We start from the raw sequence: 26,793 nt of genomic DNA, 5'->3' as shown, positions 1-26,793 counted from the left end.
AAGGCAGAAATGCAAGAGCAAAACTTATACAAAACAAATGCAAGAGGAAAAAGCAGAAGACACAGACTATGAGTGATTATTGAGTGCTCATAAAAATAACTGTGACAGATGATACATAGATGATAAGTTGGCTAATATGCTAAATTGGATGCTCCTATAAGAGGAATGAAAACCTTAGGCACTTATAAAATATAACCTTGCAAATAGAGGGTAACCAAGTAGATACAGCAATTCATATGGAAACATAAGAGGAATCGTAGAGAATTACAGAAATCAAAATATGGGACAGAGAATTAGACGGGGCAGAAGGTGACATGATGGTTAAGTCTATTGAGGCTAAACTTCTGGAGAGCCTACAATGCCAATGTGAGCCACTCAAACTCAGATTCCTGAGCAACAGAACCATCAGCCCAGTGCTGAGTGTTCTGTCATTGGACCAGTCAGCTCCATCTACCTGGGGCCAAGAGGATTTGCCTCTCCCCACCAGCTCTTTAGGGGAGACCAAGCAGGAACTCATCAATGCACTTGACTCAGATTCCTGCAGAAAGAGTTCAAGGGGCATCACCTTAGTAATGATAAAGCCAAAGAGCCATCTTTATACACGAAGAATCACTCACTCATTGCATAGTCTGAGGAAAACAAAAAACTTGAAGGAAGTAAAGAGACTGAAAAAAGGAAGCTGGAGAGTTACGTGTTTCTGCTCCATTCGATCCCAGTGGGTCCTGGTGGCTTCTCCGCAGAGAGGCCCTAAGGCCAACCCCCACAGCCTGCTGCTGAAGAGGCGAGCAGAGCTGGACGTGCTCCCAGGTCAGGGGCAGCGAGGAGTATGTCCACCTTCGGTGTGCTCCACGGAGGGGGTTAGAGGAGGGAGCTCATGGTAAGTCAGGGGGGATGTGGAGGAGACTGAAAGAGACAAAGGGACTGATGGACAAGGAGAGATGCTCTCTCTTTCTCTTCTCTCCACTCCCCGACTCTTTTCTGTCTTTCCCCCTCCTCTCTCTATTGCCTTCCACGTCGAGAACAAATATCTCTCTAATAGTCTAACATTATTCACTTTCCTTCAATTTTTCCTCTCTATTATTTACACTACCCACAGACCTGCTTATTCCCCAAGGGACTTTCTTAGGTGAGAAAACTGTCCTTATCAGACTGAGCATTCTCCACAGTCACAGTACTGAATAGGGAGCGGATGACTTGGGATTCTGCCTTGACAGCCAGAGGCTACACACCTGTCCCGATGGCTGGAAGGCAAATGGACGAGTAATTCCGTTTTTCACTCTCTTGCAAAACATGGGTAACGGATGTCTTGACATCATTTCCACCAATGACATGAATAATATTCTTGCACTTCAGTAAACCACCTCCTGTGATTAGGTAATCACTGTTGCCCTGTTTACCTGGGTATACATGAAAAAGTTGCAAAAGTAGATGCTGAAGCTCTTTGACTATTTAGAAAGCAACATGTCTGGTTTGCAAATAGTATTTTATGCAGCTAATAGGCTCTTGAAATACTGTCTTTCATAAATCTCTTTTGCATACGTCCTCCTTTTAACTACGAGGTTACTTTTCACTTTTAATTCTCCATAACTGAAATTCTTGGTCAAATGTATACTTTTAAGATCAATATGTTTTCTTTCCAATCCCAAGTCTGTCCCCAGTCTCTCCATAGCCCCTGTAGTCAGCTAGCCATTCACGTATTAGGAACAGAGAATATCATTGTGCTTTACCTTGAAGACGACATTGGGTTTCCACATCTTCTCCAGCACCTTCTAAAATTGCTTTGGAGACTCCTATATGAGAAAATAAAGATGGTACAAATGTGGCTAAAAAATCAGTAGGTTATATTTAGATTAGAATGCCTGCTCATTTTCTTTCCTTTTCCTCTTGTACCATGTTTTTTAATTGAGGTAACTTTGCTTTAAAGCACTATGATTTTTTTCACTTTTATTTTTTTATCAATAAATTTTTTATTATTTTTACATCATTATTCATTTTTAAACAACATTTGCTTCTTTCCATACCCTCGGGTGTGGTCCCTGTGAAGTATCCTTTGCCAGTGCTCCCGTGCACCAAAAACACTGATTTAGAGATATAGGATCATTCCCTTCTGGTGCACATCACCACACCAAACCCACCAGCAAGGCACAGGAAGTCCTTCACCATCGTCCACTGGGACTCCTCCCCACTGTGTTTTCAATTACCCTATTCCTCTGGTAACCTCAATTCTACAGTCAGATTTTGGGGGTCTATAATTGGTTTGGCTTTATATGATCCTTTGTTTTTTTTGTTTTTTTTTTTTTCAGTTCCCCACATAAGTGATATCATCTGATAATTGTCTTTATCTTTGGGACATTTTTTGCTTAGTTTATTGCCCTCGATTACCATCCATGGAGTTGCAACAGCAAGAGTTTTTTTTATAGCTGATTAGTATTCCACTGTGTGCACATCTTCGTGATCCAATTTGTCCTTGGGCTCTTAAGTTGTTCCCAAAACTTGGTTATTGTAAATAATGCCGCAATGAACAATGCAGTGCATATGCCCTTTGGCTAGAGTTTTTGCATTCCTCCTCATTTCCTAAGCTTTCCCAATACCAAAAAGATAATAAAATCTGGGTAGTTTTGATAAGAATAATAAAGCATAAAATAACTTATCAATTATAAGAAATGTCAAAACACTTTTCAAATTATTAATTAATATTAAAAACCCACAGTTGTAGAAATCACCTCAGCTACAGCATTTGAGATCAATTTGGCTACAGGGATTTACTGTGACTATTCAAACTCCAACATGTACAGTACCTGCTTTGAGATCAAATGTTTTTGTTGTTGAATTTACAATAACATCTGCCTGTTGAGTGGTGATATCTCCAGTGGCCACCTGGAATGTGATAGGACCAATCTTCATTTTGTGCACTCCCGGCTGGCGGCTAGACACAGTCCCGTAGAAACCTGAAAAGAAAAGAAGATGGAATCAGCTGCCAACAGCAAGAATGACGCCGGTCTCATGTTCCACACATGCACCCCTCAGGCTTCTTCCCTCTCTGTGATCTCTGACTTGTAACTGGCCCTGACCCTGTGCATAGTGATGGCCCATATTGGAAAACAGATGACAAAATGCAATACATATTAAATGCAGACTTCAGACACTGGTTAAGATGAAGCCAACTGACTAGAGCCTGACTCTGTCACTGATTACAACTGAAAATGCGGGATGAATAAAAGGCAGTAGTTGGTAACTGAAGAGAATACAACAGCACGTAGACTAGGGGTAGAGAGTCAAAACTTGAAGTAGCAACCTGGAGTGGGGGAGGGTAAGAGAGGAGTTCAATTTTGTTTTGACATTTTTCCATTTTGCCTTCCCAGCTTTGGCCCTAGGATGGCCCTATCGAGACCCACACATGGGCACAGGCAGCAAAAACACTCAGAAAATCTGTTATGTGGCTGAGGATTGAGAAAACAGGTCCTTGTAAGTTAAATTGCAGGAGAGTAATTTCTCATTATTTTTCATACTTTTTTCTTTTTAATCAAGACCTGCCCCAGGGTGATCCCAGTTGCAGAACTCCCTGTGGCACCACAGGGAGCTAAAATGGTGAGAAACATTCTTATTTCTCTCCAGAGAATAAGGAAAAAGAGCTCTTTTGACCTGAAAAGCATACAGGAGGGGGATGGGGGACATTCCTGTTATTTACTTATTCTTTTAGGCTCTTTGTTCCCAAATACCTCTTTTTGTCCCCATGTAATTTTTTTCCTTGCTCTCTCTTCTCTCCTGTTTCCCAAGGACATTTTGACTATGCAAAATTATAAGACAACAGAAATGTCAGCTTCAGCTCAGAGGGAGCCCTGTCTTTCTGACCAGATGACTTAGAAAATGGGTTACTGCAAGTCAGATACGAGAGGTGTGAACTGGCAACTGAGATCCTCTATTCAGAGTGTGAACTGGACAAAATCCTAAATTCACCCCAGAGCTGCACAGGTCAGAGAGACCCAAGCAGCAGAGCAAATGCTTTGAGGACTGAACAGACATGAGAGCTGCTGCTCACACGGAAGGTGAGAAAGAACTCTTAGAATGAACTTGACTGATTACCATCTGCTAAAATAAACAAATAAAAATTCACTGTTTTCTAGAGGATTTTAGTAGGACCCAAGTTTCATAAAATAATATTTTAAATATTCATCCAAAATAGTTTAACATACAAAGAAGGAGGAAAAAGTGACCAACTCAAGGATAAAGGTAATCAATAGATGTTAATCTCAAGGTGATCTAGAAGTCAGAATTATGAGACAAAGTCTTACAGCATCTTCTATAACTATGCTGCCTGAGGTCAGGAAAACACATCTGAAAAGTAAAATGATTTGGTTGAACAGAAAAGCAAGAGTCTCTCCAGAGATATATAAATTATAAAATAAGATCAAATTACTTCAAATTAAAAATACAGCCTGGGGCCTCCCCGGTGGCGCAGCGGTTGAGCGCTGGGTTGCGAAGCTGCCCGCAGCCTCTGCAGCGCTGGTTCGATCCCCAGCCACCAGGCGAGGGTCCCACATGGCGCGCAGGCCTCTCCTGCCGCCCGCTGCTCCCCTCAGCAGTGTACTTCGGTCTTTCTGCCTGCTCTGCTCTCCCTCTGGCTCTGGTGAATTCTCTCACCCTCCCACGCTTCTGACTGTACCCAGTGCTTGTATAAATAAATAAATAAATAAATAAATCTTTAAAAAATAAATAAATAAAGGCAATCACTTTCTTAAATAAATAAATAAATAAATAAATAAATAAAAAAAATAAAAATACAGCCTGAAATAAAAAATGATCACCAGATAGACAACAAGGAGTAGACAGTCAGTGAATGAACATGAGACAGATCAATAAAAAAGTTGAATTTGATGCAGAGAAAAAATTTGGAAAAATAAAAGATTGAGCCAATATGGGAGACTATCATAAAGCTTTAATTTCATGTTATTTTGTGCTAGAAGGAGGGAGAGACCAGTGCAGACAAAAATATTTGAAGAAATGGTGGAAAATTACCAAATTTGATGAAGGAAATATATATTCCAAGAAGGCTCAGTAAACTTCTAAAAGGAGTTTAAAATCTAATCTAGCCATAGCAAATCAGGCTGAAGCATTAGGTTGATATTTTCTCTTCAAAGGATCGATTTTTGAAAACATGAAAAATAGTGGCTCATCACTACTTGGTCTCCCACAGTTGCTCCATATCACATTAACTAGACTGGTGCCTTGCATGGTCACGTGTATAGAAAATAACTGAAAATCTTTTTTATCATGAATTTTTTTCTTCACAAAACTCATCACTGTCATTTCCCACCTATCATGCATAGTTATTTAGTAACTAAAAAGAATGTTTAAACTCATTATTATTTTATTTATTTATTGGAGTGCAAAAAAGGCCCATTTATTGAAATATACTCCTGAGAGGCACAGCAGGCAAGACAGGAGAGGTCATATGCCAAGTTTTAATTGAAAAGTTTTACTGAACCTTGTGTATCTTCAGTCTTGTGAATGGCATCACTGTCAAAATTTCCATTAGCCCTTCGAGCAAATTCATCTGAGAATGCCTAGAAATACAAAGAGGGTTTTGATCACTATAATCTACAATCCTCAGCAGGTGAATGATTTTGATTCATCAGTTTTTGTTCCTACAGGCATGCACATTTAGGAGAAATCAATTCTCAAAGTATTATTTATTTTCATTACAGATGTTTAAAATTATGAAATACATATCTGTCATCCTGCTTTCATGAATATATCCTATTAAAGTTACCAAAAATGTGAACAAAGATATAAATACAAGATATTAATTACAATGTTATTTGTAATAGAGAAAAAAATAAAAGCTTTAAACAGGAAAATGATTAAATAAATTTTAATATATCCACATGTTGGAATACTTACCAGTCATTAAAACTCACATTTTTAGGGCCTCCCTGGTGGCACAAGGGGTTAAGATGCAACGTATGAGCTATCTGCAGCCACTGCAGCACGAGTTCGATCCCCAGGCAGGGAACTACACACATGGCACAGCAGACCTCTCCTGCCTCACCTGCTACTCCCCTCAGCAGTGTATTTCAGTCAGTCTGCCTGTTCTGTTCCCCACTCTGTCTCTGGTGAATCTCCTCACCCCCTGCACCTCTGGCCTGTACCCCAGTTCTTGTATGCATAAATAAATAAATCTTTAAAAAAATAAATAAATGAAAAAAGAAAGATATTAAATTGTATAATCCCACTTTAAAAAATACAGAGGTTTAAAAGAAGATTGAAAGAAAAAAACTGAAGAAGTTATACATTTTGTATTGTTCAAAGTCTCTACAAAGAACATGAATTGCTTTCATAATCAGTAAGAGCAAATAACCTGCCAGTTGTGAACAATACTGTTAAGAGAAAGACAATCACAGGAATCCAATCGCTTCAGTTTTAAAATTCTTATTAGTGCAAGAGAAAAATGGTTGGGGGGTGCATGCTTTCTGCAGGAAGCAGCTGTTACATGTACTAATGAACCATTTCTTTGACTGTTAGTGACATTCCAAATCATCACTTTCTTCTCTCTCATAAATAAGCAACAGAAAATTTTGTTGGGGGGAAAAAAGTAGCCTCTTGGTGATATTTTAACAGGGTGGTCCCCAGGAAGAAGGAAGGTTCCAGATTCCCTGCCCCACCCAAGGGAGGGTCGAACTGAGCAGGGAAGAGAAGAAGCTGGAGAGGAGACTGGGGAAGGAAGGAAACAGGATAGAGAGCCAGAAGGAGACCTGGAGGAGGCACATGGAGCAAGGAGATGTGTGAAGAAGCTGCTCTTGCTTTTTGGTCATGGACTGGTTGGAACAGATGTGGGTGAGAGACCCATGGGTAGGTGACAATGGCAGCTTGTATTTGATTTTGATTTTGCTCTTTTCCTCCCAGACTTGTCTGGCTGTTTCTCACCCTTTCCTTGACCTCACCAGAAGGAGCTTTAACCTTGTGGCAGGCTTTCGGGCCTCAGCAGCCCTGCTTTGGGCTCACTGTGTTTGGCTGGGCATTTACCCATGAGGGAATCGGTAACTTTGGGTGATAGATTTGGAAACCAGCTTCTTCCTCTTTTCTGTATTGCACACTAATTGTATTAAAGTTCCTTTCCATTGAAGGTCTTACGCACTAGAATATGTTTTATCTCGATGTGGAGATTGGTAGAAGCTATTTTAAGTGGGCATGTTTGGGGGTTGCGGGTGCCCCTCACCCTGTTCTATAACAACATGACTAATACACGATGGGAGAAGGGCCAGGAGAGACTATGGTGCTAGGGTCTCAGGCTCACAGGTCTGTGGGACAGGCAGGTAAGCTATAAGAAAGAGCAAAGGCGGATGTTTTGTCTCTGAGAACTAGAGGGCACCTGCCACTCAGCCCCTGCAAACTGTCCACTGTCAGCCTTCCAGAACTTTTGAATTTTTAGGTCACAGAGTGCATTGGGAATTTTATGTGAAATATTTTATGTCTAAATGCTAGCAAATGATGAATGGTGAGCACAAGGGATTTCATTATACTACTTTGTCAACTTTTATATATGATAAAATCCTGAATAAGAATTTAAATGTTTCTACAACCATAAATTTGCTTGAGTTTACTAGACTACAATTAGTCTACACTACTCCTTTGCTCTCTTTATGGTAAATAGATGAAGAAACAGCAAAGAAGACAACTGAATACATAGGGCTCAGCTAACAAATCAACAGAAATAAGAGACTGTACCTGGATATTTCCATGATCCTTTGGGTGCAGCATAAAGTGAACCTCCTGTAAGGTGGTGGCTTGGTTGTTGCTACTAAATTTGAACACTTCTGAAATGATTAATTTGGCAAAATCAGGTTTAGGAAAGCCTAAAATTCCTGTTCCTATGGCTGGAAATGCAATGGATTTTAAGGACCGTTTCTCAGTGATCTCCAAACATTTTCTGATTAAGTCTTCCATGATCTGAAAAGCACAAAACACATCATCTTTATAGAATGGGAGTTAGAGCAAAACAGAAGAGTTTGGTAACTTGACTGTGATGCCAGCTCTCTTTCATTTTCATTTTTTTTCTTTAAAGATTTATTTATTTATTTATGCAAGCACTGGGTACAGTCAGAAGCGCGGGAGGGTGAGAGAATTCACCGAGCAGTCGGGGAGCAGCCGGGGATCGAACCGGCCCTTCAGAGGCTGCGGGCTGCACTGCGCCACCGGGGAGGCCCTCTCTTTCATTTTCAACAGAAGCTAAGAGTAATCAGAAGGGAAAAGACAAGGTCACACGTAGAGGCAGAAAAGAGAGAGCCCGCCCAGAAGACTCCAACTCACTCAGCAACGAAGGGAAGAACCCGAGCAGCTACTGTCCTAACCCTCCCTTCTCTTCAACGGTTCATGCCCTCGCCTTGGATTCCTCACTAAAGTCTCTTCCCTGACTCCCGAGAATGGCTGAGCACTGTGATCTGTTTATGCTACTAACTAGTCCTCAGGAGAAGTCAGACACAGCGACAAGAAATGGCCATGGTGACGGAGGCTGCCGAGAGCGTGACATTACTACCGGAGAGAAAGAGTCAGGGTTCAGTTTGGTCTCCATCATTTAGAGGAGAGTGGAAAGGGCTCCCCAACTTCCTGGAGGGTGTACAACCAGATCCCACCTTGTGTGCAGATGTGCTGTTATTTTTCCACCCTGGAGCCACCACGTGAAGCACATGCTGGCACTGCAGATTGCAGCCACTGGTGAGGAGAACCGTGCCCACGTCCACAGCCATCCCTTGTCCAGCTGCGTTCAATTCCTCCTGGAGTTTTGGCCCAGCTTTTCCCAAGAGGGCTTGAGAAAGCGGTCCATTATTTAGTGAAAGACTCGAGGGAATGGAGTTGACAATAACATCGACCTTAAAGACAAAACCAACAATTTGTTTCAAATACTAACAGAAAGCATTCATCAAGGATTACTATATTGACCCACTGGGCTGGCCTAATAGAAGACAAATAAGATGGTCAAGTTCTCAGAGATTAAACATCACCTAAAGCAAAGTGATATTAAATACTTTGTTCACGTAAGAAACTTTAAGACCAAAGAGAACTGTCCAAAAGCAATTTATAAACAGTATGGAACCACTGGAGGAGTCTAGCTCTTCAAGGCTGGTGAAGATACCGGGGGCAAGGTGGGCGCTGAGAAGTTGGAAGTGTTGCAGCAGGTAGAGAGAAATGGGAAGTCACTCGGGAAAAGGAAGAACATGAATATAAGCACGTAGGCTGTGAGCCGTCAGCAGATTGGCAGACCTGTTTCAACAGCACAATCCTGCCAGCCAGTTCAGAATGTTTCTGGTGGTAGGGGGGACTGGGCTCAGAAATCATTCCAGTTACTGACTCTTGGTTGATTTGGTTTTTAAAATTGATTTCCTTTTTTCTAGTGAGGAACAAAATTAATATTCAGTATTTTGAAACAATGCAATGGCTAAGTATGAGCAAATTCATGGATACCATGTACAAATTTCTTACCCCCTCTAAGTCCCATTTCTTCATGTGGGTATTGGGAAAAATAATAATCCTACAATCTTTCTCATGGGAAAATGTGTATCAAGCATATAGCACGGTGTCTGGCACAGAGAAAATGTGAACTACTTGTCTTGTGATTGTATTTTATCTCTATGCAAACAGAAATCTAATTTTAACAAATTCTTTCAAAAGTTGAAACTAAAATAAAAAATATCTTAAAACAGCAACATTAAAAAGGGTGGCACCAGAGAATGGCAGAAAACATTAAAAATCATATGTATTTGATAAGGAACATGTATCCAGAACATATAAAGAACTCTTAATGAGTCAATCATAAAGAGATAACCCAATATGAAAGCAGACAGTTCTCCAAAAAAGATATGCAAATGGCCTTCTCAGGTATCCCAGGACTGTCCACAATCACCCAATTAAAGAAGTAATACTCAGCACAGCTGGGGAGGCCACGGCTGCTGTCTGATTAGTGAGCCTATGTGAAAAGGTTATTAATATGTTTTTAAAACATGTCACCCTCTGGTTGACCTAACAGAATTGTCCCTCCATCATACCCACACCTTTCCCAGATCCACTTCCTCTCTCCTCATCACATCTCCTTACTGGGGCTGGTGCTCCTATTCCCCAACACTCAGGGCCCCAGCTGGTTCAGATCCTATGCTCTAAGTGCTCTTATCTGTTCTGCAAACTTAACCAGAAATTATCCTTAGATGTGTCAAGTAAGTGTAAAGTCATTGAATTAGTCCAGAAGCTGGATAAATATGAGGTATTGTTGTGTATTTCACACTCATGAGAAATCAGATGACCTGAATACATATTCAGCTCCCACAAATGACGGGCAATTAGTCAATGTCTTGGGAAGTAGCCAAGTTCTAAGGACCCTGTCTTGAGTTGGGACTTGGGCTGGGCATGGATTCTCTCCTTGAGCCCATTTTCCTTTAAGAAGTGACTAACTGGGGTGGAAACAACCTGGGGGTGTGGGAGACAACTTGGGGTCACTCACCACAGCATTCTGCACCTCTTCTTTCACCAACAAGATCCTCAGGCCTTCTGGGGACAAGAGAACTTGTCCGTTCCCATGATCTTCTCTCAAGTCGGGCTGGCTGGCTGCTGGCAATCTGGGCAGGGAAGCAGCATCGGGCCAGGCATCTTTAAATAGAGTTTTCACGGCGCTGGCAAAGGCCTCCACAGTCTTCTCAGCTGTATCCACAAGGTAGATTTCTTTCAAGGTGCATGCATCTGACTTATGTTGGAAATGCCCCTTGACAGCAGAAACGATGGTCTCCACACACTGGGGTAAGGGGAAGCCAAAGACTCCAGAACTAATAGCAGGGATGGCGATGGACTGACACTTGTGTTTTTCAGCCAAACAAAGACTTTCTTCCACAGCTCTCTTCAACCGGGACACACACCTCTGGGCCTCATTTCTCCTCCAGTAAGGCCCAACTGCGTGGATCACGCACCTGTATGGGAGCTTTCCCGGCTTTGAGATGGTGGCGCGGCCAGGTGGGACCTTGCCATTTCTCTTCACTATCTGGTCACAGTCGGCTTGGAGCTCAGGGCCTGCTGCTTCTAAAAGAGCAGCAGCAAGGCCCCCGATGTGCTGGAGCTCCTCATTGGCTGCATTCACCACCACTTCCACAGGGAACCCTGTCAGGTCGCCCTGCTGCACAATCAAGGAGACTCCAGGGGCCAAGTCCACCCCACAGAGGCGTTTCTGCTTATCAGCGGCCCCTCCTGCCTTTTCTTTGTTCTCCTGTAGTTTAATAAAACAACCAAACAACTTTTTGGCCTCACATATATAAAACTCTTCTTTTTCCTGGAATAACTGTCTGGCTCCTGGTTGATTCATGCAGGTACTTTTAACACAGACAGAATCCCGGACTTGCATGATGAAGTCTATTCCCTTCCAGACGTCTATCTTTGGACCAGTTAGTGAAATTCCTTTTGGACCTTTTTGGTTTTTCTCAAGATGGAACTCTATCTGCATGTTTGGCTTTCTTATCTTTGGCCAGAATGACCTCTCATCTCTCCTTAAATACTCAATAATTAAGGAAGACTCTATTTCAATCATCCTTTTTATGATTGTGTGTTTTTCCAGAAAGTCAAAAAGTAAGTGAGAAATTTCTTTTACTTCTCTCACACAGCCGGCCACAATGACCTCAGCATTGACATCTGAAATTAATTCATTGATTATTACAGTTGTTGAGGAGGAATTATGTTTGTTGAGCAAGCTGCGAGTGAGTTCTTTCCATTCCTTGCCATTGAGAACATGTCTGTTCTCAACATCTATGTGCTGATAATTTAACGCACTGGTCATTTGCTTTTCAGCTTCCAATAGGACTTCAGGCGAACAGCTGGTGAAGAGAACACTTGGATCCTTTAGCTCATAAATTGCAAGAATTTTCTGTGCTATAAAAAGAGACTTAGAGAATTCTGCAGAATCAACCTGTTGTAAAAACTGGAAAACCTCAGGGGGAACCTGAACGTGTTTCTGAGCCATGGCGTGCACCTTCTCCTGGACTTCACACTTCACCTTATACACATCTGCAGGGAGCCCTTTGATGCTCATGTGCTGAGAGGGTTCATCGTAGACTATCTCCACCTCTGGGCCTTCTGAGCGGAAACGTTCCAGTGCACCACTGTGGCACAGGAGAGAAAATCTCCCTGGAGAAAGGGACACTTTTTCCTTCAGGCTTTGCTGTTCCCTTTTAATTCTTTGCGTGGTGCTTTCTATTAATTCTGTGAGTTGTGGCTCGATCTTTTGTACATCCTCTGATCTCCCCGCCAAAGTGACGATCTCCAGCAGTGTATCAAACTCAATCAACACCCTGTTGTCTTGTAAGTCACTTTTCATGGTGTCCCACACGATGGGATCCACTTTAAATGAGGAGACTTTATATTTAGTCCTGATGCCAGCGAAGGCTGTGGAAGCATTTTTCTGCCAGCTCTTGATTCTCTGTCTTCCCTGTCTCAGTAAGGAGGGTGCAGGTTGGATGGTAACTTCCCCATTGAGTTCAGACCAGGTGAGCTCACAGTGACAGCGTCTCACTTCATCATATATCTCCTCGATCAGGTGATTGTTCTTGTGCAAGAACTTCCACAAGGGAAGGTCCAAGGATTCTCTGAAGGGTGCTGGAAACTTGATCAGAGGCTTCTCCTTTCCATACAAGGCTATGCCCAAGGAGGAGTAGTATGGGAACACAGAGAGTGGCATTTTGTTGAGCTCGAGTTTCTTGGTGATGATGGTGTCAACCACTTTAAAGAAAGAAATAAAAGTATTTCAGTGTCATGTTTCAAGAGTAAACAATAATACTTTCCTGCTCTACACTAATAAATCCTCATGTTTGTAAGACTACTATATTACATTATTAAGAACCATACAATGCTCAAATATAAATGAACACATAAAAACTTCAAGGACTTTACAGGTATTATTTGTTTAGTGGAATAATTTCAGTTGCTATCACTCTAAGTTGAAATTGTATTAGGTTCATTCTATTTTACATTTCTCTGACATATCTCCATCATGTTCAGAAACAGACATGCCTTTAGTCACAAGCCTGGGGATAATGTCTACGCAGGGTAAGGAAAATTTTGGTGCTCAACATGAAGCTCAGGTCAAAATCATACTATTTCCTTCTTCCATAGGCTTACATTTTAGGCTTCATACAGGACTTAAATTCCCCTAATGCCGGGCCTCCCTGTTGGGGCAACGGTTGAGCACTGGGAGAGTCCCACATGGCACTCAGACCTCCCCTGCCGCCCGCTGCTCCCCTCAGCAGTGTATTTCGTCAGTCTGCCTGCTCTGCTCTCTGCACTGCCTCTGGTGAATTCTCTCACCCTCCCGCGCTTCTAACTGTACCCGTGCTTGTATAAATAAATAAAATAAAATCTTTAAAAAATTCCCTTAATGCCTCTAAGGGGAGGAGCATAACAATAATAAAAATTATTATATAAATAATAATATTATTATAGCTAAGAATCGTCAAGAATAATGTCAGACACTATTCTAAGAATTTACGTACATTTAATTCATTGAATTCTCACAATAACCCTTGACATCCAAAGTTTTTATCAACACAATCCACAAGTGACATACTTCACAAACTAAAACTAAGCCAAAATGGATTAGAAGTAGGAATATATGACCTGAAACAATGAAGTACATAGATGAAAACAGGCTAAACACACCATGAAATTGGCTTCAGGGATGTCTTTGGGTACTAGACTACACAGTAAGGGAAACAAAAGCAAAAACAGATACTGAGGTAACATCAAGTAAAAAGCCTCTGCATGGCAAAAGAAACTATCATTTAAATGAAAAGATACCCTACCTGAATGAAAGAAAATATTTGCATACCATACATCTGGCAACGGGCTAATATCCAAGATGTACAAATAATTCACACAACTCACCATAAAGAAAACAAATAACCAATCAAAAAATGAGGGTAAGAGGTGAAATGACACATTTCCAATGAAGACTACAGACTGCTAACAGGCATATGGAAAAATGCTACCATCACCATTATCAGGGAAATACAAATATAAACTCAATGATATACCACTAACGCCTGTGAAATGACCTGTTTCAAAAAAACCAGCATCAGGCCTTCCCACTGGTGCAGTGGGTTGAGCGCAGCGCTGTGAAGCTGTCTGTAGCCGTTGCAGTGCCAGTTTGATTCCCGGCCAGGCAGGGAGATTCCCACGTGGAGTGGCAGACCTCTCCTGTCACGCCCGCTGCTCCCCTCAGCAGTGTATATTCCGGGCGTCTGCCTGTTCTGCTCCCCACTCTGTCTCTGGTGAATCCTCTCACCCACCCGCGCCTCTGGTCTATACCCCAGCTCTTGTATAAAAATAAATAAATAAATCTAAAAAAAAAAGACAAGCATCAATAAGTGTTGATGAGGATATGAGAATGTGGTGGGAGGTGCTGGGGGAGCAAGGAATCCTTACAAACTGTTGGTGGGAATGCAGAATGGTCCTTATGGAAAACAGTATGAAGTTTTCTCAAAATATTAAAAATAGATTCACCATATGACCCACCAATTCCACTTCTAGATGTCTACCCAAAGAGTATAAAAACACAAATTCAAAGGAATATATGTACTCCTATGTTCATTGCAGCACTGTTTACAACAGTCAAACTCTGGAAACAATCTAAGTCCCCAAGGACAAATAAATATATTAAGACAAAGTATATATTGGAATACTACTCAGCTACTAAAAAGGTGACTTTTGCCATTTGTGACAACATGGGTGGGTGGAACAAGAGACTATTATGATACGAGAAATAAGTTAATAGGTCAAAGACAAATACCAGATGTTTTTACTCATGTGTGGGATATAAGAAACAAACAAAATAATCTAAACAAAATTAAAAAAAAATCTAGAAATCTGATGATAGAGTTGAGGCTACCTTTGAGGAGAGTGGAGGTTGGGAGCAAAGGGATATAGTTTTTTGGTGCATCATAAGTAAGTAGAGACTCGGGAATTTCGTTACATCTTCCAAACTTAATATTGATTCTCTAAAGTCTGAATCACTGGACTCATCAAGTGTCATATCCCTGATGAACAAGATTATAAATTGGATTTTCAATGAAATGTATGAATTAAAAAATAAACTGTAATCAACTGATAACTATTAATATCTGCTAAAATAGTTCAGGTTATGCCAGATAAGGATTATAAAATCAGATTACCAGGTATTTACCTTTTCTGTCCAAAAATTCAATCAGAGCAGAACTCTCTTCAGGAAAACATTCAACTTTGGCAACTCTTCCTCCTCCATTATCAGGATTTTCAAATACAAGTTTTAATTCAGAGTCATCAACACCAGGTGGCAGGTTTTCCACCCTGATTGTTCTTGTGACTTCCAGAGGTCTTGGAGTTAGCTTAAGTTGTTTCACTTTAGAGATCCTGGCACAGTCAGCAACAAACTTTATGACATCTACAAATACATGAATGAATGAATAAATACATCAGAAAATTCTGATTTTATTGCATACATAAGGAAATTATCTGAATATTAATAAAAATAAAGGGGGTCTCCCCTGGTGGCGCAGGCAGTTGAGGGCAGCGCTGTGACGCTGTCCGCAGCCTCTGCAGTGCTGGTTCGATCCCTACCCCCCCGTGAGGGTCCCACATGGCGCGGCAGACCTCTCCTGTTTCGCCCACTGCTCCCCTCAACAGTATATTTGGTCAGTCTGCCTGTTCTGTTCCCCGCTCTGTCTCTGGTGAATCCTCTCACCCTCCCACGAATCTGGCCTGTATCCTGGTTCTTGTATAAATAAATAAATAAATCTTTAAAAAACAAAACAAAACAAAAATAAAATAAAAAATAAAATAAAGGGGGAGCTAAGCATTTGATTTTTTAGATGCTAGTTTTAATTGCTAAGAACATTTCTATGCCTAAAACTGCCATTCTCTGAACAAGGCCCATATCAATGTCTTATTTGGATTATTGCCAGAACTGTGACCCTGTCTCCAGTCACAGCCCTCTCCAACTCTGTTTGATATGGCCATCTGATTGGTCTCACTACAATACAAATATTCTCATTTCCCTCCTTTCTTAAGTCACTCAGTGACCCATTATTCCTGCAGACAAGAATTATACTATTTAGGCTTACCTGCCGTTAGCTTTGACTCCAAAATAATTTTTAGTCAACACTTGTGAGTATTCCCTGAAATTTAAATGTGGTCACAAAAACTAGTCTGTCTTGAAAACCTGTTCTTTTTTTGCCTGTGTTTATACAATTTCATATGCTTGACATGACCTTCTCCAAATGTTTATACTGGTTCTATTCCTCCTTCTGGACTCAGCCCAACTATTCTTTTCAAATTAATAAATAGTGATGGTGGGCCCATGGTGTGCCAGCACTATGCTTGTTAGCATTCAGAGATACACAAGTAAGTCTCACACATCCTTGAAAGTTCACCATCCAGGAGGCACCAAGTCTTAAAAGGAAACAAATTGCCTAATGTCTAAACAAATGAGGTGGGAAGGTTAATACTGGGAACTGGATTATCAAGGATTCCCAGAGTAAGTGACCTGGCTGTTGGAGGATGAAGAGGCATTGAAGAGTAATGAGGGGAGGAAACATGCAGGCAGAGGGCACAACAGTGGCATGAAACACAGTATATTTCAGGCCTGATTGGTGCTGGGCAAGTATAAATGTCATAGAAGGGAGTAGACAGGGCTAACCCAAGCCACCATATTGGGTTCCCCATACTCCCTCTCCCCACAGCCTGTTCCCAGCTAAGGGAAGCAGCTCCTCCTGCACCTTACATGTGAGCTCCTCAGGAACAGGAATTTATCATCTCTGTACCCTCAGCACCTAGACAAGTGCCTGGCACACAAGAAGTGCTCACAATTTTTGATTAAAGAACAAAAGCAAGTCCAAATATTAACAAATAATCATAAATTTGAAATAGGAATAGCTCCCTTTCTTGAATCCTTAGTATGTCTCAGGTACTAGGTGAAGAACTTTCAAACCTCCTCATTTAATTCACACAGAAACTGGACTAGGTAAGTATTATTACCCCCATTTTACAAATGAGGAAAGTAAAGCATAGTCTCAGATATAAGTTAAATGGCAGAGTTAGCATTTTGATTCTATGATTGTGCCCTTCACTAACCAGTCCACTGCCATGGCCTTGGGACTCGAGACTTGGAACTGGAACATGACCTTATCTTTCTGGAAACAGCTCTTCCAATCTCAGGGACTGTCCACAGACTCCAGACAGTGACCTTAAGAGCACTGGTTTTCTGTATTCCAAGCTCTTACTCATCTCTGCACATGCATGACCATGACCCAGCTCGGGCAGGGGGTCCCTGGGTTTAAGTCCAGTCCTTCCACTTATTAGTGCCTCTAGTTCTATCTAATAGTTCAATCTATTAAACATAGCAGATTTTAGGGCCTCCCCGGTGGCGCAGCGGTTGAGCACTGGGTTGCAAAGCTGCCCGCAGTCTCTGCAGCGCCAGTTTCATCCCTGGCTGCTCCCCGGACACCGGAGGAGGGTCCCACATGGCGCGCAGACCTCTCCTGCAGTCTGCTATTCCCCTCAGCAGTGTACTTCGTTCGGTCCTTCTGCCTGCTCTACTCCCTGTTCTGGCACTGGTGAATTCTCTCACCCTCCCGCACTTCCGACTGTACCCAGTGCTTGAATGAATTAATGAATAAATAATAAATAAATAAATAAATCTTAAAAAAAAAATAACAGATTTTGGTTTCAAAAAAAATTTGCTTCTCTTTCAAAATAAAAAAGCAGACTTCTCTTACAAGCTACTGAAAGAATCACACCTTCAGAGACATTCCCTCAATGAGTGTCCCAAATCTCAGTGTGCACAAGGTAGATTGCAAGCAAATGAAGCATTACTCAATCTTACCTATGTATTTTCGAAAGGTAACTACAGCAACATCAAAATCGCGAATTATTTCCACTTCAAAGTCATCATTGGACAAACCACTCGTGTTCTCCACTAACAAGATTAACATTGAATCAGTCACATTTTCCTGGAGATTTTCAAGTGCAACCAAAGAAGAAATGATTTCATTTTCTGCTCCGGTATCTTCCATTTCTTCTGATCTTCTATTGAGAGAGGGTTTTGTATCTGGTTCTTCGGACACATCTGATGTTAGGGAGACAGATGAGGTACAAAATGTTATATTTATTGGTTTTAACAAAGTAAATTATCATAAGATATTTCTTCTTTCATTTTCAATCTCTTGGCTAATCAGAGGGCAATTTTCAGGATTTAGTGTGGAAAAACTTTAAACAGAGGGCCTCCTCTTCCTCTCTGAAAGGGGACAACTAAAGTATCTTGTTTGAGACCACCCAACTTCCTATCCGGTTGCTATCACTGGAACTGGGTCAATTTAAACAGGTTAGTAAATGGTTCTGAAATTTCCAGGACAATGAGAAGCCCATTGTTGTGGGGCTGAATGGTGGTTCTGAGAATACATTTAAGGTTTTAAGCAAATCTGAGACAGTGCTAACAAAGCAGTTAAAACAGAGTTAGAATAAACTCTAGGAAAAGCTAAGAAACACAGACTTGATTAAATTCTGGACATGGGAATGACACCGATACAAACATACAAATACAAAACCACTTTTGGGTCTAAAATTGAGGTTGAGGGCACAGCACACAAGGCAACTTTCAAGAAAACCATATTTAGGGGGTCACAACGAACATTGGGAGCTGCATGAGTTGAGCCTATATGTGAAGAATGAAAGACAGGAATTCCTTTAAGGAGACAAAAATTTCTTTCATGATTTCATAAGAATCATGAGCTTTAAGAAAGCTCTGCATATTAGGTTCTGTCATTTAATAGTATATCTATGTGGGTTACACCCCTATCTAGCTATTTTGCCAAATAAAATCAACTCTCATGCTAGTGTCATTTTCAAAAAGAAAGTTGCAAAATTCTATATGTGATCTCAAGAAAATTTTGATTTGATTTGATTTATTTTTTTAAAGGTAGTTTTTATTTACTTATTTTTTTTTTCAAAGATTTATTTTTATTTATTTTTACAAGCACTGGGTACAGTCAGAAGCACGGGAGGGTGAGAGAATTCACCAGAGCCAGAGCGGGGAGCAGAGAAGGCAGAAGGACTGAAGTACACTGCTGAGGGGAGCAGCGGGCGGCAGAAGAGGTCTGCGCGCCATGTGGGACCCTCCTCCGGTGGCCCGGGAGCAGCCGGGGATGAAACTAGCGCTCAACCGCTGCGCCACCGGGGAGGCCCAAGAAAATTTTGATTTTAGAGGAAGATGTTTAAAATTTTTTGGAATTCCATTTCCTGAAGATTAAATATATTCTTCACTTTTTCTCCATTCCAGCACAGTTCATACTTTCCTCCCCTTTTTAACAGCATGCTTTGCCAGGAAAATTAATCACTTCTAAATAAATGTGAGGTGGCACCACCCAGACACTAAGTAGGCACCAGAGTCCGCAAAACCACTAGGTTGTTGACTTTTTCTTATAGCAAATGCAGCAAGAACAGTTACTGCTGGTCTGGAGGGCTGTACACTATACCTTCATCCTGCTCAGAAGTTTCCGTCCACAACGGACACACACTTTCTTATTGTGGCTGCAGAGGACAGAGTCTTCTGTACTCTGTGCTCAGAAACTGATTTTGCCACACAGGGCACCAGCATGTCATGTCCTTGTTTCTCGATGGCCAGTTGCATACAAGTGGGTTCTAAAGGTTGGTTCATCTACCTTCCATGTAGCTTTTTGTCCGCCTTTCCATTGCTAGGTGTCTATTCACACACAGCAATCTGTTCCCAACCTTCTCACTAGACCCCTTAGAACTCAAGGGGCAACTCCAGGTTTGCCCTCTGTATGAGTGGCAGAGAGAACATAGTTGATGCAACCTCCAGGCATTGCTCAACTGAGCAAACCTGCTTTGTAAAATCATGAAGAGAGGGCTGGCCACCACTGTGCCCTCTTAAAGAAAAGCAAAGCTGAGAGATCAAGTGGGTCAATGAATGGAAAATACCTACTGCAGGCACCCCGCCCCATGACTTGGAATTGTGGAGAACCGTGTGGGAATTGCCATGGAGGTGAGTGAATGGCACCAGGTAATTGCAATCTTGGCACCATTAGAAGAAGATAAGGACTCCGCAGAGAGACCTGCAAATAGCCAAGGGCCAGCCAGTAAACTTGTGCGGAAGGGAATTGCTCAAAAAGTATACAGGGATTGCGGCTGCCAAGGTCCCTGCACCTGTGACCTAGAATTAAGGGGAGATACATGGGAGCTGTCACTGAGGTGAATACCCTCACTAGGTAATCAAAAACCAGAGGCCCAGGCATGGTAGTGGTGTGCAAAAGGCACCATTTCTGCAGGCACTGAACTGGGCTACCAGCCACACCCCAGATCTGAGGGCTTCAGAACGAAGAACTGGGGCACAAAATTTGGGGCTTGGGTTCCTCACTACAGCGGGGCACAGGGCAGACACAGCACCCCCACACCATTGAGGCACTCCATGTCACCACCACCGCTCTGTTCCCCAGAGACCCAAAGGCAAAAAGCACACTTCTGGAAGGATACTCGGAAAGAGCTCTGGCGCCACCACCAACTTCCTGATAGTTGGAAGCTAGGGATTCCAAAACCACCCTCAGGCTCTGAGAAGGGGTGAGAAGGGAACAAGGCAAATAGCAAGACCCCATTCTGGAACTGAGAGCTGGGCATGGGATCCGGGGTGTAGCACAGGCCATAACAGTGGGCACTGCACAGGGTGACAGCCAGCATTTTCGATCCGAGAGCCCTGGAATTAAGAAGTAGAGCACAGAATTCAGGGTGCAGTATCCACATATCTGTGGGCACAGCACTGGGTGAACACGGGGCAGACACAGCACCCAGCTTGAGCGATAGCCCTGTGTTGAGGTGCTCCCCTCCCTCACTCCATTTCGCAGAGAACTACTGGGAAAAATCACAGGTCAGTAAGTACAGGTGTCTGGCGCCACCTAGTGACCAGAACAAAATCACAAACTAGCTGATGCCCTGCTGGAACTGAGTAAATACAGAGGGAGGGAACTGTAAAGGACAGTGCCCAGCAACACAGTCAGAGCATCAACACCATGGTGGAGTTTTGGCCTAACAGTGTGAGACACAGAATGGTATACAGTTTCCCACACCCCTGAACGAACACTCCAAAGAGATGCCTGCCAATACCAGTGGCACAACATCCCAATGCATAGAAGTAATTAGAAAGCAAACAGCAGGGAGAAGGAAAAATATGAATAACCAAGCAAGCCCACAGGAGGACACACCAAAAAAGAAAAACAGTCACCAGATCTCAACAATGACATGGAAGATAGAGAATTAATAACCAGAGAATTAATAATCATGATAAAAAAAAAAGCATAAAGAAAATGAAAAGGAAAAAAATGATATGAACAAATAATCAATGAACTGAAGAATGAAAACGAGACCTTAAGAAAGGAAATAAAAGAAATGCAGATTAAAAGATTACTGGAGGAGATAAAGAACTCTGAGATAAAGAAAAGCAATGAAAACAGAATCAATGAAATGGAAGAAGGGATTAGTACTCTCAAAGATACAGAAATAAAGAGAACCAAAAGGGAAAAGGAGAGAGAAGTGCAAAGGAAGAAGAATGAAGATACACTTAGACAATTATCAGACTCCATGAAGAGAGGAAATGTAAGTTACAGGCATTCTGGAAGGTGAGGAGAGAGACAAAGTATCTGAGAAACTATTTAAGGAGATAATTGAAGAAAACTTTCCCAAGCATGAAAAAGGAGATGAATATAGACATACAAGAAGCAAGATGAGCACCCACTTACCACAATGAAAAGAAAACTACAGCAAGACACATACTAGTAAAGCTTGCAAGTGTCCAGACAAGGAAAAAAGTAATGAAACTGGCAAGGGGGAAGAAACAGATAACTTATAAAGGAAAACCAATCAGGTTAACCTTCTGCTGTCTCCAGGAAACACATTTAACTACAAAAGATAAACATAGACTGTATGTAAAAGGTTGGAAAACAATTCTACAAGCACATGGACCAAAAAAGAAGGCAGGAACAGCTATACTTATATCAGATGAAATAGACTTCAAATTAAAAAAGGTAAAAAGAGGGCCTCCCTGGTGGTGTAGCGGGTTGGGCGCATAGCTGTGAAGTTGTCCACAGCCTCTACAGCACGGGTTCAATTCCCAGCCAGCCAGGGAGATACCCACACGGTGCAGCAGACCTCTCCTGTCTTGCCCGCTGTTCCCCTCAGTACTGCTTTCCATCCATCTGCCTGTTCTGCTCCCTGCTCTGTCTCTGGTGAATCCTCTCACCCTCCCACGCCTCTGGCCTGTACCTCAGCTCTTGTATAAATAAATAAATCATTTTAAAAAATAAAAAATGTAAAAAGAGACATAGACAGACACTACATAGACGGACATTATGATCAAGGGGACAATACATCAGGAAGATATAACACTCATCAACATATACTCACCAAGTGAAGGAGCACCAAAATATATTTGACAATTATTATCAGCTCTGAAAACTGACATTAAAGAAAATACATATATAGTGGGAGACTTCAACACCCCTCTCTCACCAATGGACAGATCAACGAGACAAAATATAAACAAAGACACTAGAGCCCTAAATAAAGACATAGTACTCATGGGCCTAACAGATATCTATAGGGCACTGCACCCCAAAAAATATGAGTACATATTTTTCTCAAGCATATTGGTCATTCTCCAGAATCGATCACATACTGGGCCACGAGACAAACATCAACAGATACATGAAGATCAAAATCATTCCAACTACCTTCTCTGATCATAAAGGCATCAAACTAGAAATAAATCATGAAAAGAAAACAAGGAACCCTCCCACTTCATGGAGATAAAAATTCACACTACTGGAAGACCACTGGACTAATGAGGAGATCAAAGAAGAACTTAAAAAAATATTTTGAGTTAAACGACAAGGAGGACACCAATTTCCAGAATGCATGGGATGCAGCAAAAGCAGTAAGAGGAAAATATATAGCAATGCAGGCTCACATCAAGAAACAAGAAAGAAATCAAATAAACTTAATTTCACATCTCAAAGAATAGAAAAAGAACAACAAAACCTCCTAAAGCCAGTAGAAAAAAAGGAAATAATAAAAATCAAAGCAGAAATAAATGAAATAGAAATTAGAAAAACAATCTAAAAGGTCAATAAAACCAAAAGTTGGTTCTTTGAAAAAATAAACAAAATAGACAAGCCTCTAACCAGGCTCACAAAGAAAAAATGGGGGAAAACACATCAAATAGGATTATAAATGAAAGAGGAGAAATCACAACAGACTCCACTGAAATCAAAAGAATAATCAGGGCCTCCTCGGTGGCTCAGAGGGTTGAGTGCAGCACTGTGAAGCTGTCCACAGCCTTTGCAGCACTGGTCTGATTCCCAGCCGGCCAGCGAGATTCCCAAATAGCGTAGCAGACCTCTCCTATCAGGCAGCTGCTCCCCTCAGCAGTGTATTTCGGTCATCTGTCTGTTCTGCTCCCCGCTCTGTCTCTGGTGAATCCTCTCACCTTCCCATGTCTCTGACCTGTACCCCAGCTCTTGTATAAAAATAAATAAATCTTTAAAAAAAGAATAATCAGACATTACCTGGTTCTCGAATGTGGACTTTGGTCTTGGATTCCTAAAACCCAAACAATAAAGTAACATGAATGAATTAGCAATCATTTCTTTACATTGATAAAGGACCTCTGGGAGCAGCTAGAGACGTAGGGCTTAGAGAGAAGACAATGAGAGGCTGCGGTGATGATGCTGGGGCTCATCCGCTCAGTCGGCACAACTGGTACAAACAAGTCACAAATAACAGAAATCCCAGTGAACCAGCATTGGTGTGTGAGGTAAGATCTAGATCAGAGTAACAGTTTAGCTCATGCTCGTTTCTGCACTTAACATTCCCTGAGTGGTCACTGTGAGCAAGCACCGCGCCTCCTGCATGACAAGTCGTCCAGTTTCATCCTCACCCCACATGGGGACACCATTACAGCTGAGGAAATACTCAGGACATGCAGTATGGGTCACCATCCCCTCAAAACAATGTCAAAACAAAACAAAGTAACTAAGTTCCAGGTTATAAAGCACCCAGGACAAACAGACCCCAAATTTTACATCTCAACCAACAGTATTGCAACCTCCAAAACTTGACTTTTCTAAAAGTGTCAAAAATCAAACAAAAAGTGCCCCCCCTTCATTATTCCATGCTATTCTTCACCACTCTCACCCCCTCTATTTTGTAAGTTACTTTTCTCTCCCCAGTTTTATTTATACTTCTCATTTCACAGTACTTTTCTCATTGCAATCCCCTCCCACATACCTTATGAGAACACCCTACGCTTTTATTTACCTTCGTTGGAATTTCCTTTTCAAGGACATTTTGGGCTTCATCTGGGGCTGTGGGCAACTTGACAGTTAACTTGAATGTTCCTTGTCCAGGCCATACTAACTCATGCTTGTCTCTCTCCAGGACTCTCTGCCGAACTGAAATTTAAAAAATTTAAAAGCCAGTAGTCAAGCAATCTTCATTCATAAAATTATCCCATGATTTCCATGGGTTTCATCATCTCAAATCGATGGCTCAATCATTTCCCAAGAGAGGGCTTGTGTAGCAGAAAGAGAAATATTTAGCAAGCAGACACAGATTTCAATTCCATCTTTAAAGTTATCATTTTTAATTGTGAGCATCTTTCTTAATAAAAATACAAAGTCTGTCTTCCTGTCTAATTGTAAGTAGTTAATGAAGATTGTTTTGCATGTGTGTTCAGTGCAGAAATATAATAAAGAACTTAGTACATTACCTGAGGTTATTAGGTACCCAGAAAGGTAGCAGTATTTATTCTACAGTGAAGAACTAAGTATTTCTCATGCTGAGCCAGTAGTTTGGGGTTGGGACACGATGTGATGGAGGCCACAATTTGGGAAAGTGTCGGGGTACAATGTTTAACAGCCTAGAGTTGTGTCAGTCACCTGTGATAGTAAGGGACTCACATCTGAGAGTAAAAGGGGTAGAAAAGAAGAGATGGGGGAGATTTCACGAAAGATAAAAAGAATGAGCACATCTGGGCTGCAGCGAACAAACTGACCAGTGGACAGAAGAGCACAAAAGCCTGCATCTGAATTCCAACTCTGCCATGAACTTGCTGAGTGACACTGAGAAAAGATCGTAACTTCTCTAGAGTTTGTTCCCTCACGTAAGGAGGTGTTTCTGACCTATTCTGTTACACCCACAAGAGAGATGCGAGTGTAAGTCAGAGAGAGAAGGAAGGGAAATCAGTGTGTCTCAGACAGTGGAAAGAGGGAGCAGGTGAGCCTGGAAACAGAGGTGAGACCAGCATAGTCAGGCGGCTAAGGAGGTCAGGGTGAAGGGAGCCAGTGAGGGTGCCCTTGAGATTCACGGGTGCAGCTCTGCCCTGAGTGTGAGGTCACCAGATTATATTGTGAAATGGTGACCTGATGGGGCCAAAGACATACACACGAATCTTTCAAGAGGGCCTTGAACAGTTTTCTCATCTCAACTATCCACAAAGGGGTGGAAGAAGGGAAGCCTTCACCAACCGGATGCCAACTCAGAAGCTGGTCCAGAAACCATATGAGAAAAAATGCCAGACTCCTGTGTCACTCTTCACGAGAGAGTGGATGCTTCACCTTGGACTTCTGAGGAGCTGTCCTAAGTTAGAATGAAGACTGAGGGCTAGATAAGACCCCAAAGCCAATGAGCAAGCTGAGGTGGTGTTTATTGAAACAGCCTCCTGACCTACTGCCTGAGGAAGAGCGCTAAGGCTGAGGAAGACATTCGCCTGTTAGTAACCTACAAACTGTATTGTTTTTTAAGCCCAGTTGTCTTGAGTCATGAACTCTGTGCTACATTCCTTTTATGATTCTCTAGACTTTAGAGTCCTCTCCAGGCATCTGAATGGGCCAGCCTGTTCTGAGACTGAGTATAATACATCTGGGCAGCCCTATTTCCAGAGAGTAGATGGTGGCTCTGTAAGTGATCCCCAGTGAGGAGTTGGTGAATCTGGGAGGAAAAAGAGATGAAACTCTGCTACCAGTCTCCCTTACCCAAGTGGACAGTCTGCTTCTGCAGCCAGCACCTCCGCTGCATTTTATTTAAAGAAAAGCTGGGTTCTCTTGCCCCATCTGACAACAATCAGGAGGAAAATGAAAGCGAAAAGGATGATAAATGTACACATTTGAACAGGATTTCAATTTATACACAACTTTTCAGAAATTCAGTGAACTGCAGTTAAAAATATTTCAACTACCTCTTTGTTCCTGTTTTCAACATGTGTTTCTACAGACAAGTGCTATGGGGCTCCTTTTTATTAAGTGAATCACAGAAATAAAGTCATGTCATGTTGTGGACTTGTGCCCGTTCTGGCATGGAGGATGGCGTCCTTTTTGATTCCTGCCTGGGTCACTGCTACTGTTCTTAGGGCCTTGGAAGCCTCTTTGTCTCTCTTCTGGGCCCTGCTTCTCAAATCCTGTGACAGGAGAGCAGCACCAGCCTTGTCTAAATCCCTGCCTCTGGGCGCCTCCCTCTGGGGCAAAGAAAATTCATGGTCCTTACCCTGTCCATACAGGACCCTCTATCAACTCAAACTATCTCTTAGCTTTGATTTCCTCTATACCTTTTCACAAAAGGGAGGTTTAACAACAGAAGGTCTGAGATTTTAAAATATATATAACTGCCCTCTGACATCTGACACCTTTTCCCAGACTCCACTCATTCTTGCCCTCCAGTTTGCAGACCCTGCCAGCAGGT

General features: G+C 41.9%; 1 protein-coding gene across 1 annotated transcript in view; it reads right to left on the bottom strand.

Annotated features, from left to right (window-relative positions):
- Positions 1 to 26,793, bottom strand: part of LOC311170304 (protein mono-ADP-ribosyltransferase PARP14-like) — a gene marked incomplete at both ends in the record, with an annotated part of 44,408 nt that overhangs the window by 16,816 nt on the left and 799 nt on the right. Inside the window, 11 exons of the mRNA XM_084232682.1 lie at positions 1,230 to 1,397; positions 1,728 to 1,790; positions 2,799 to 2,948; positions 5,486 to 5,564; positions 7,726 to 7,947; positions 8,631 to 8,867; positions 10,490 to 12,744; positions 15,203 to 15,439; positions 17,879 to 18,121; positions 23,625 to 23,658; positions 24,376 to 24,509. Of these exons, the coding sequence (XP_084088808.1) occupies positions 1,230 to 1,397; positions 1,728 to 1,790; positions 2,799 to 2,948; positions 5,486 to 5,564; positions 7,726 to 7,947; positions 8,631 to 8,867; positions 10,490 to 12,744; positions 15,203 to 15,439; positions 17,879 to 18,121; positions 23,625 to 23,658; positions 24,376 to 24,509 (3,822 nt within the window). The remainder of the gene's footprint in view (positions 1 to 1,229; positions 1,398 to 1,727; positions 1,791 to 2,798; positions 2,949 to 5,485; positions 5,565 to 7,725; positions 7,948 to 8,630; positions 8,868 to 10,489; positions 12,745 to 15,202; positions 15,440 to 17,878; positions 18,122 to 23,624; positions 23,659 to 24,375; positions 24,510 to 26,793) is intronic.

This window comes from Talpa europaea, assembly GCF_964194135.1.
Source record: "Talpa europaea genome assembly, chromosome: 4".
NCBI classification, from domain to species: domain Eukaryota; kingdom Metazoa; phylum Chordata; class Mammalia; order Eulipotyphla; family Talpidae; genus Talpa; species Talpa europaea.
Note: the sequence above shows the minus strand (reverse complement) of the source record. Positions and strands in the feature narration are given on the sequence as shown.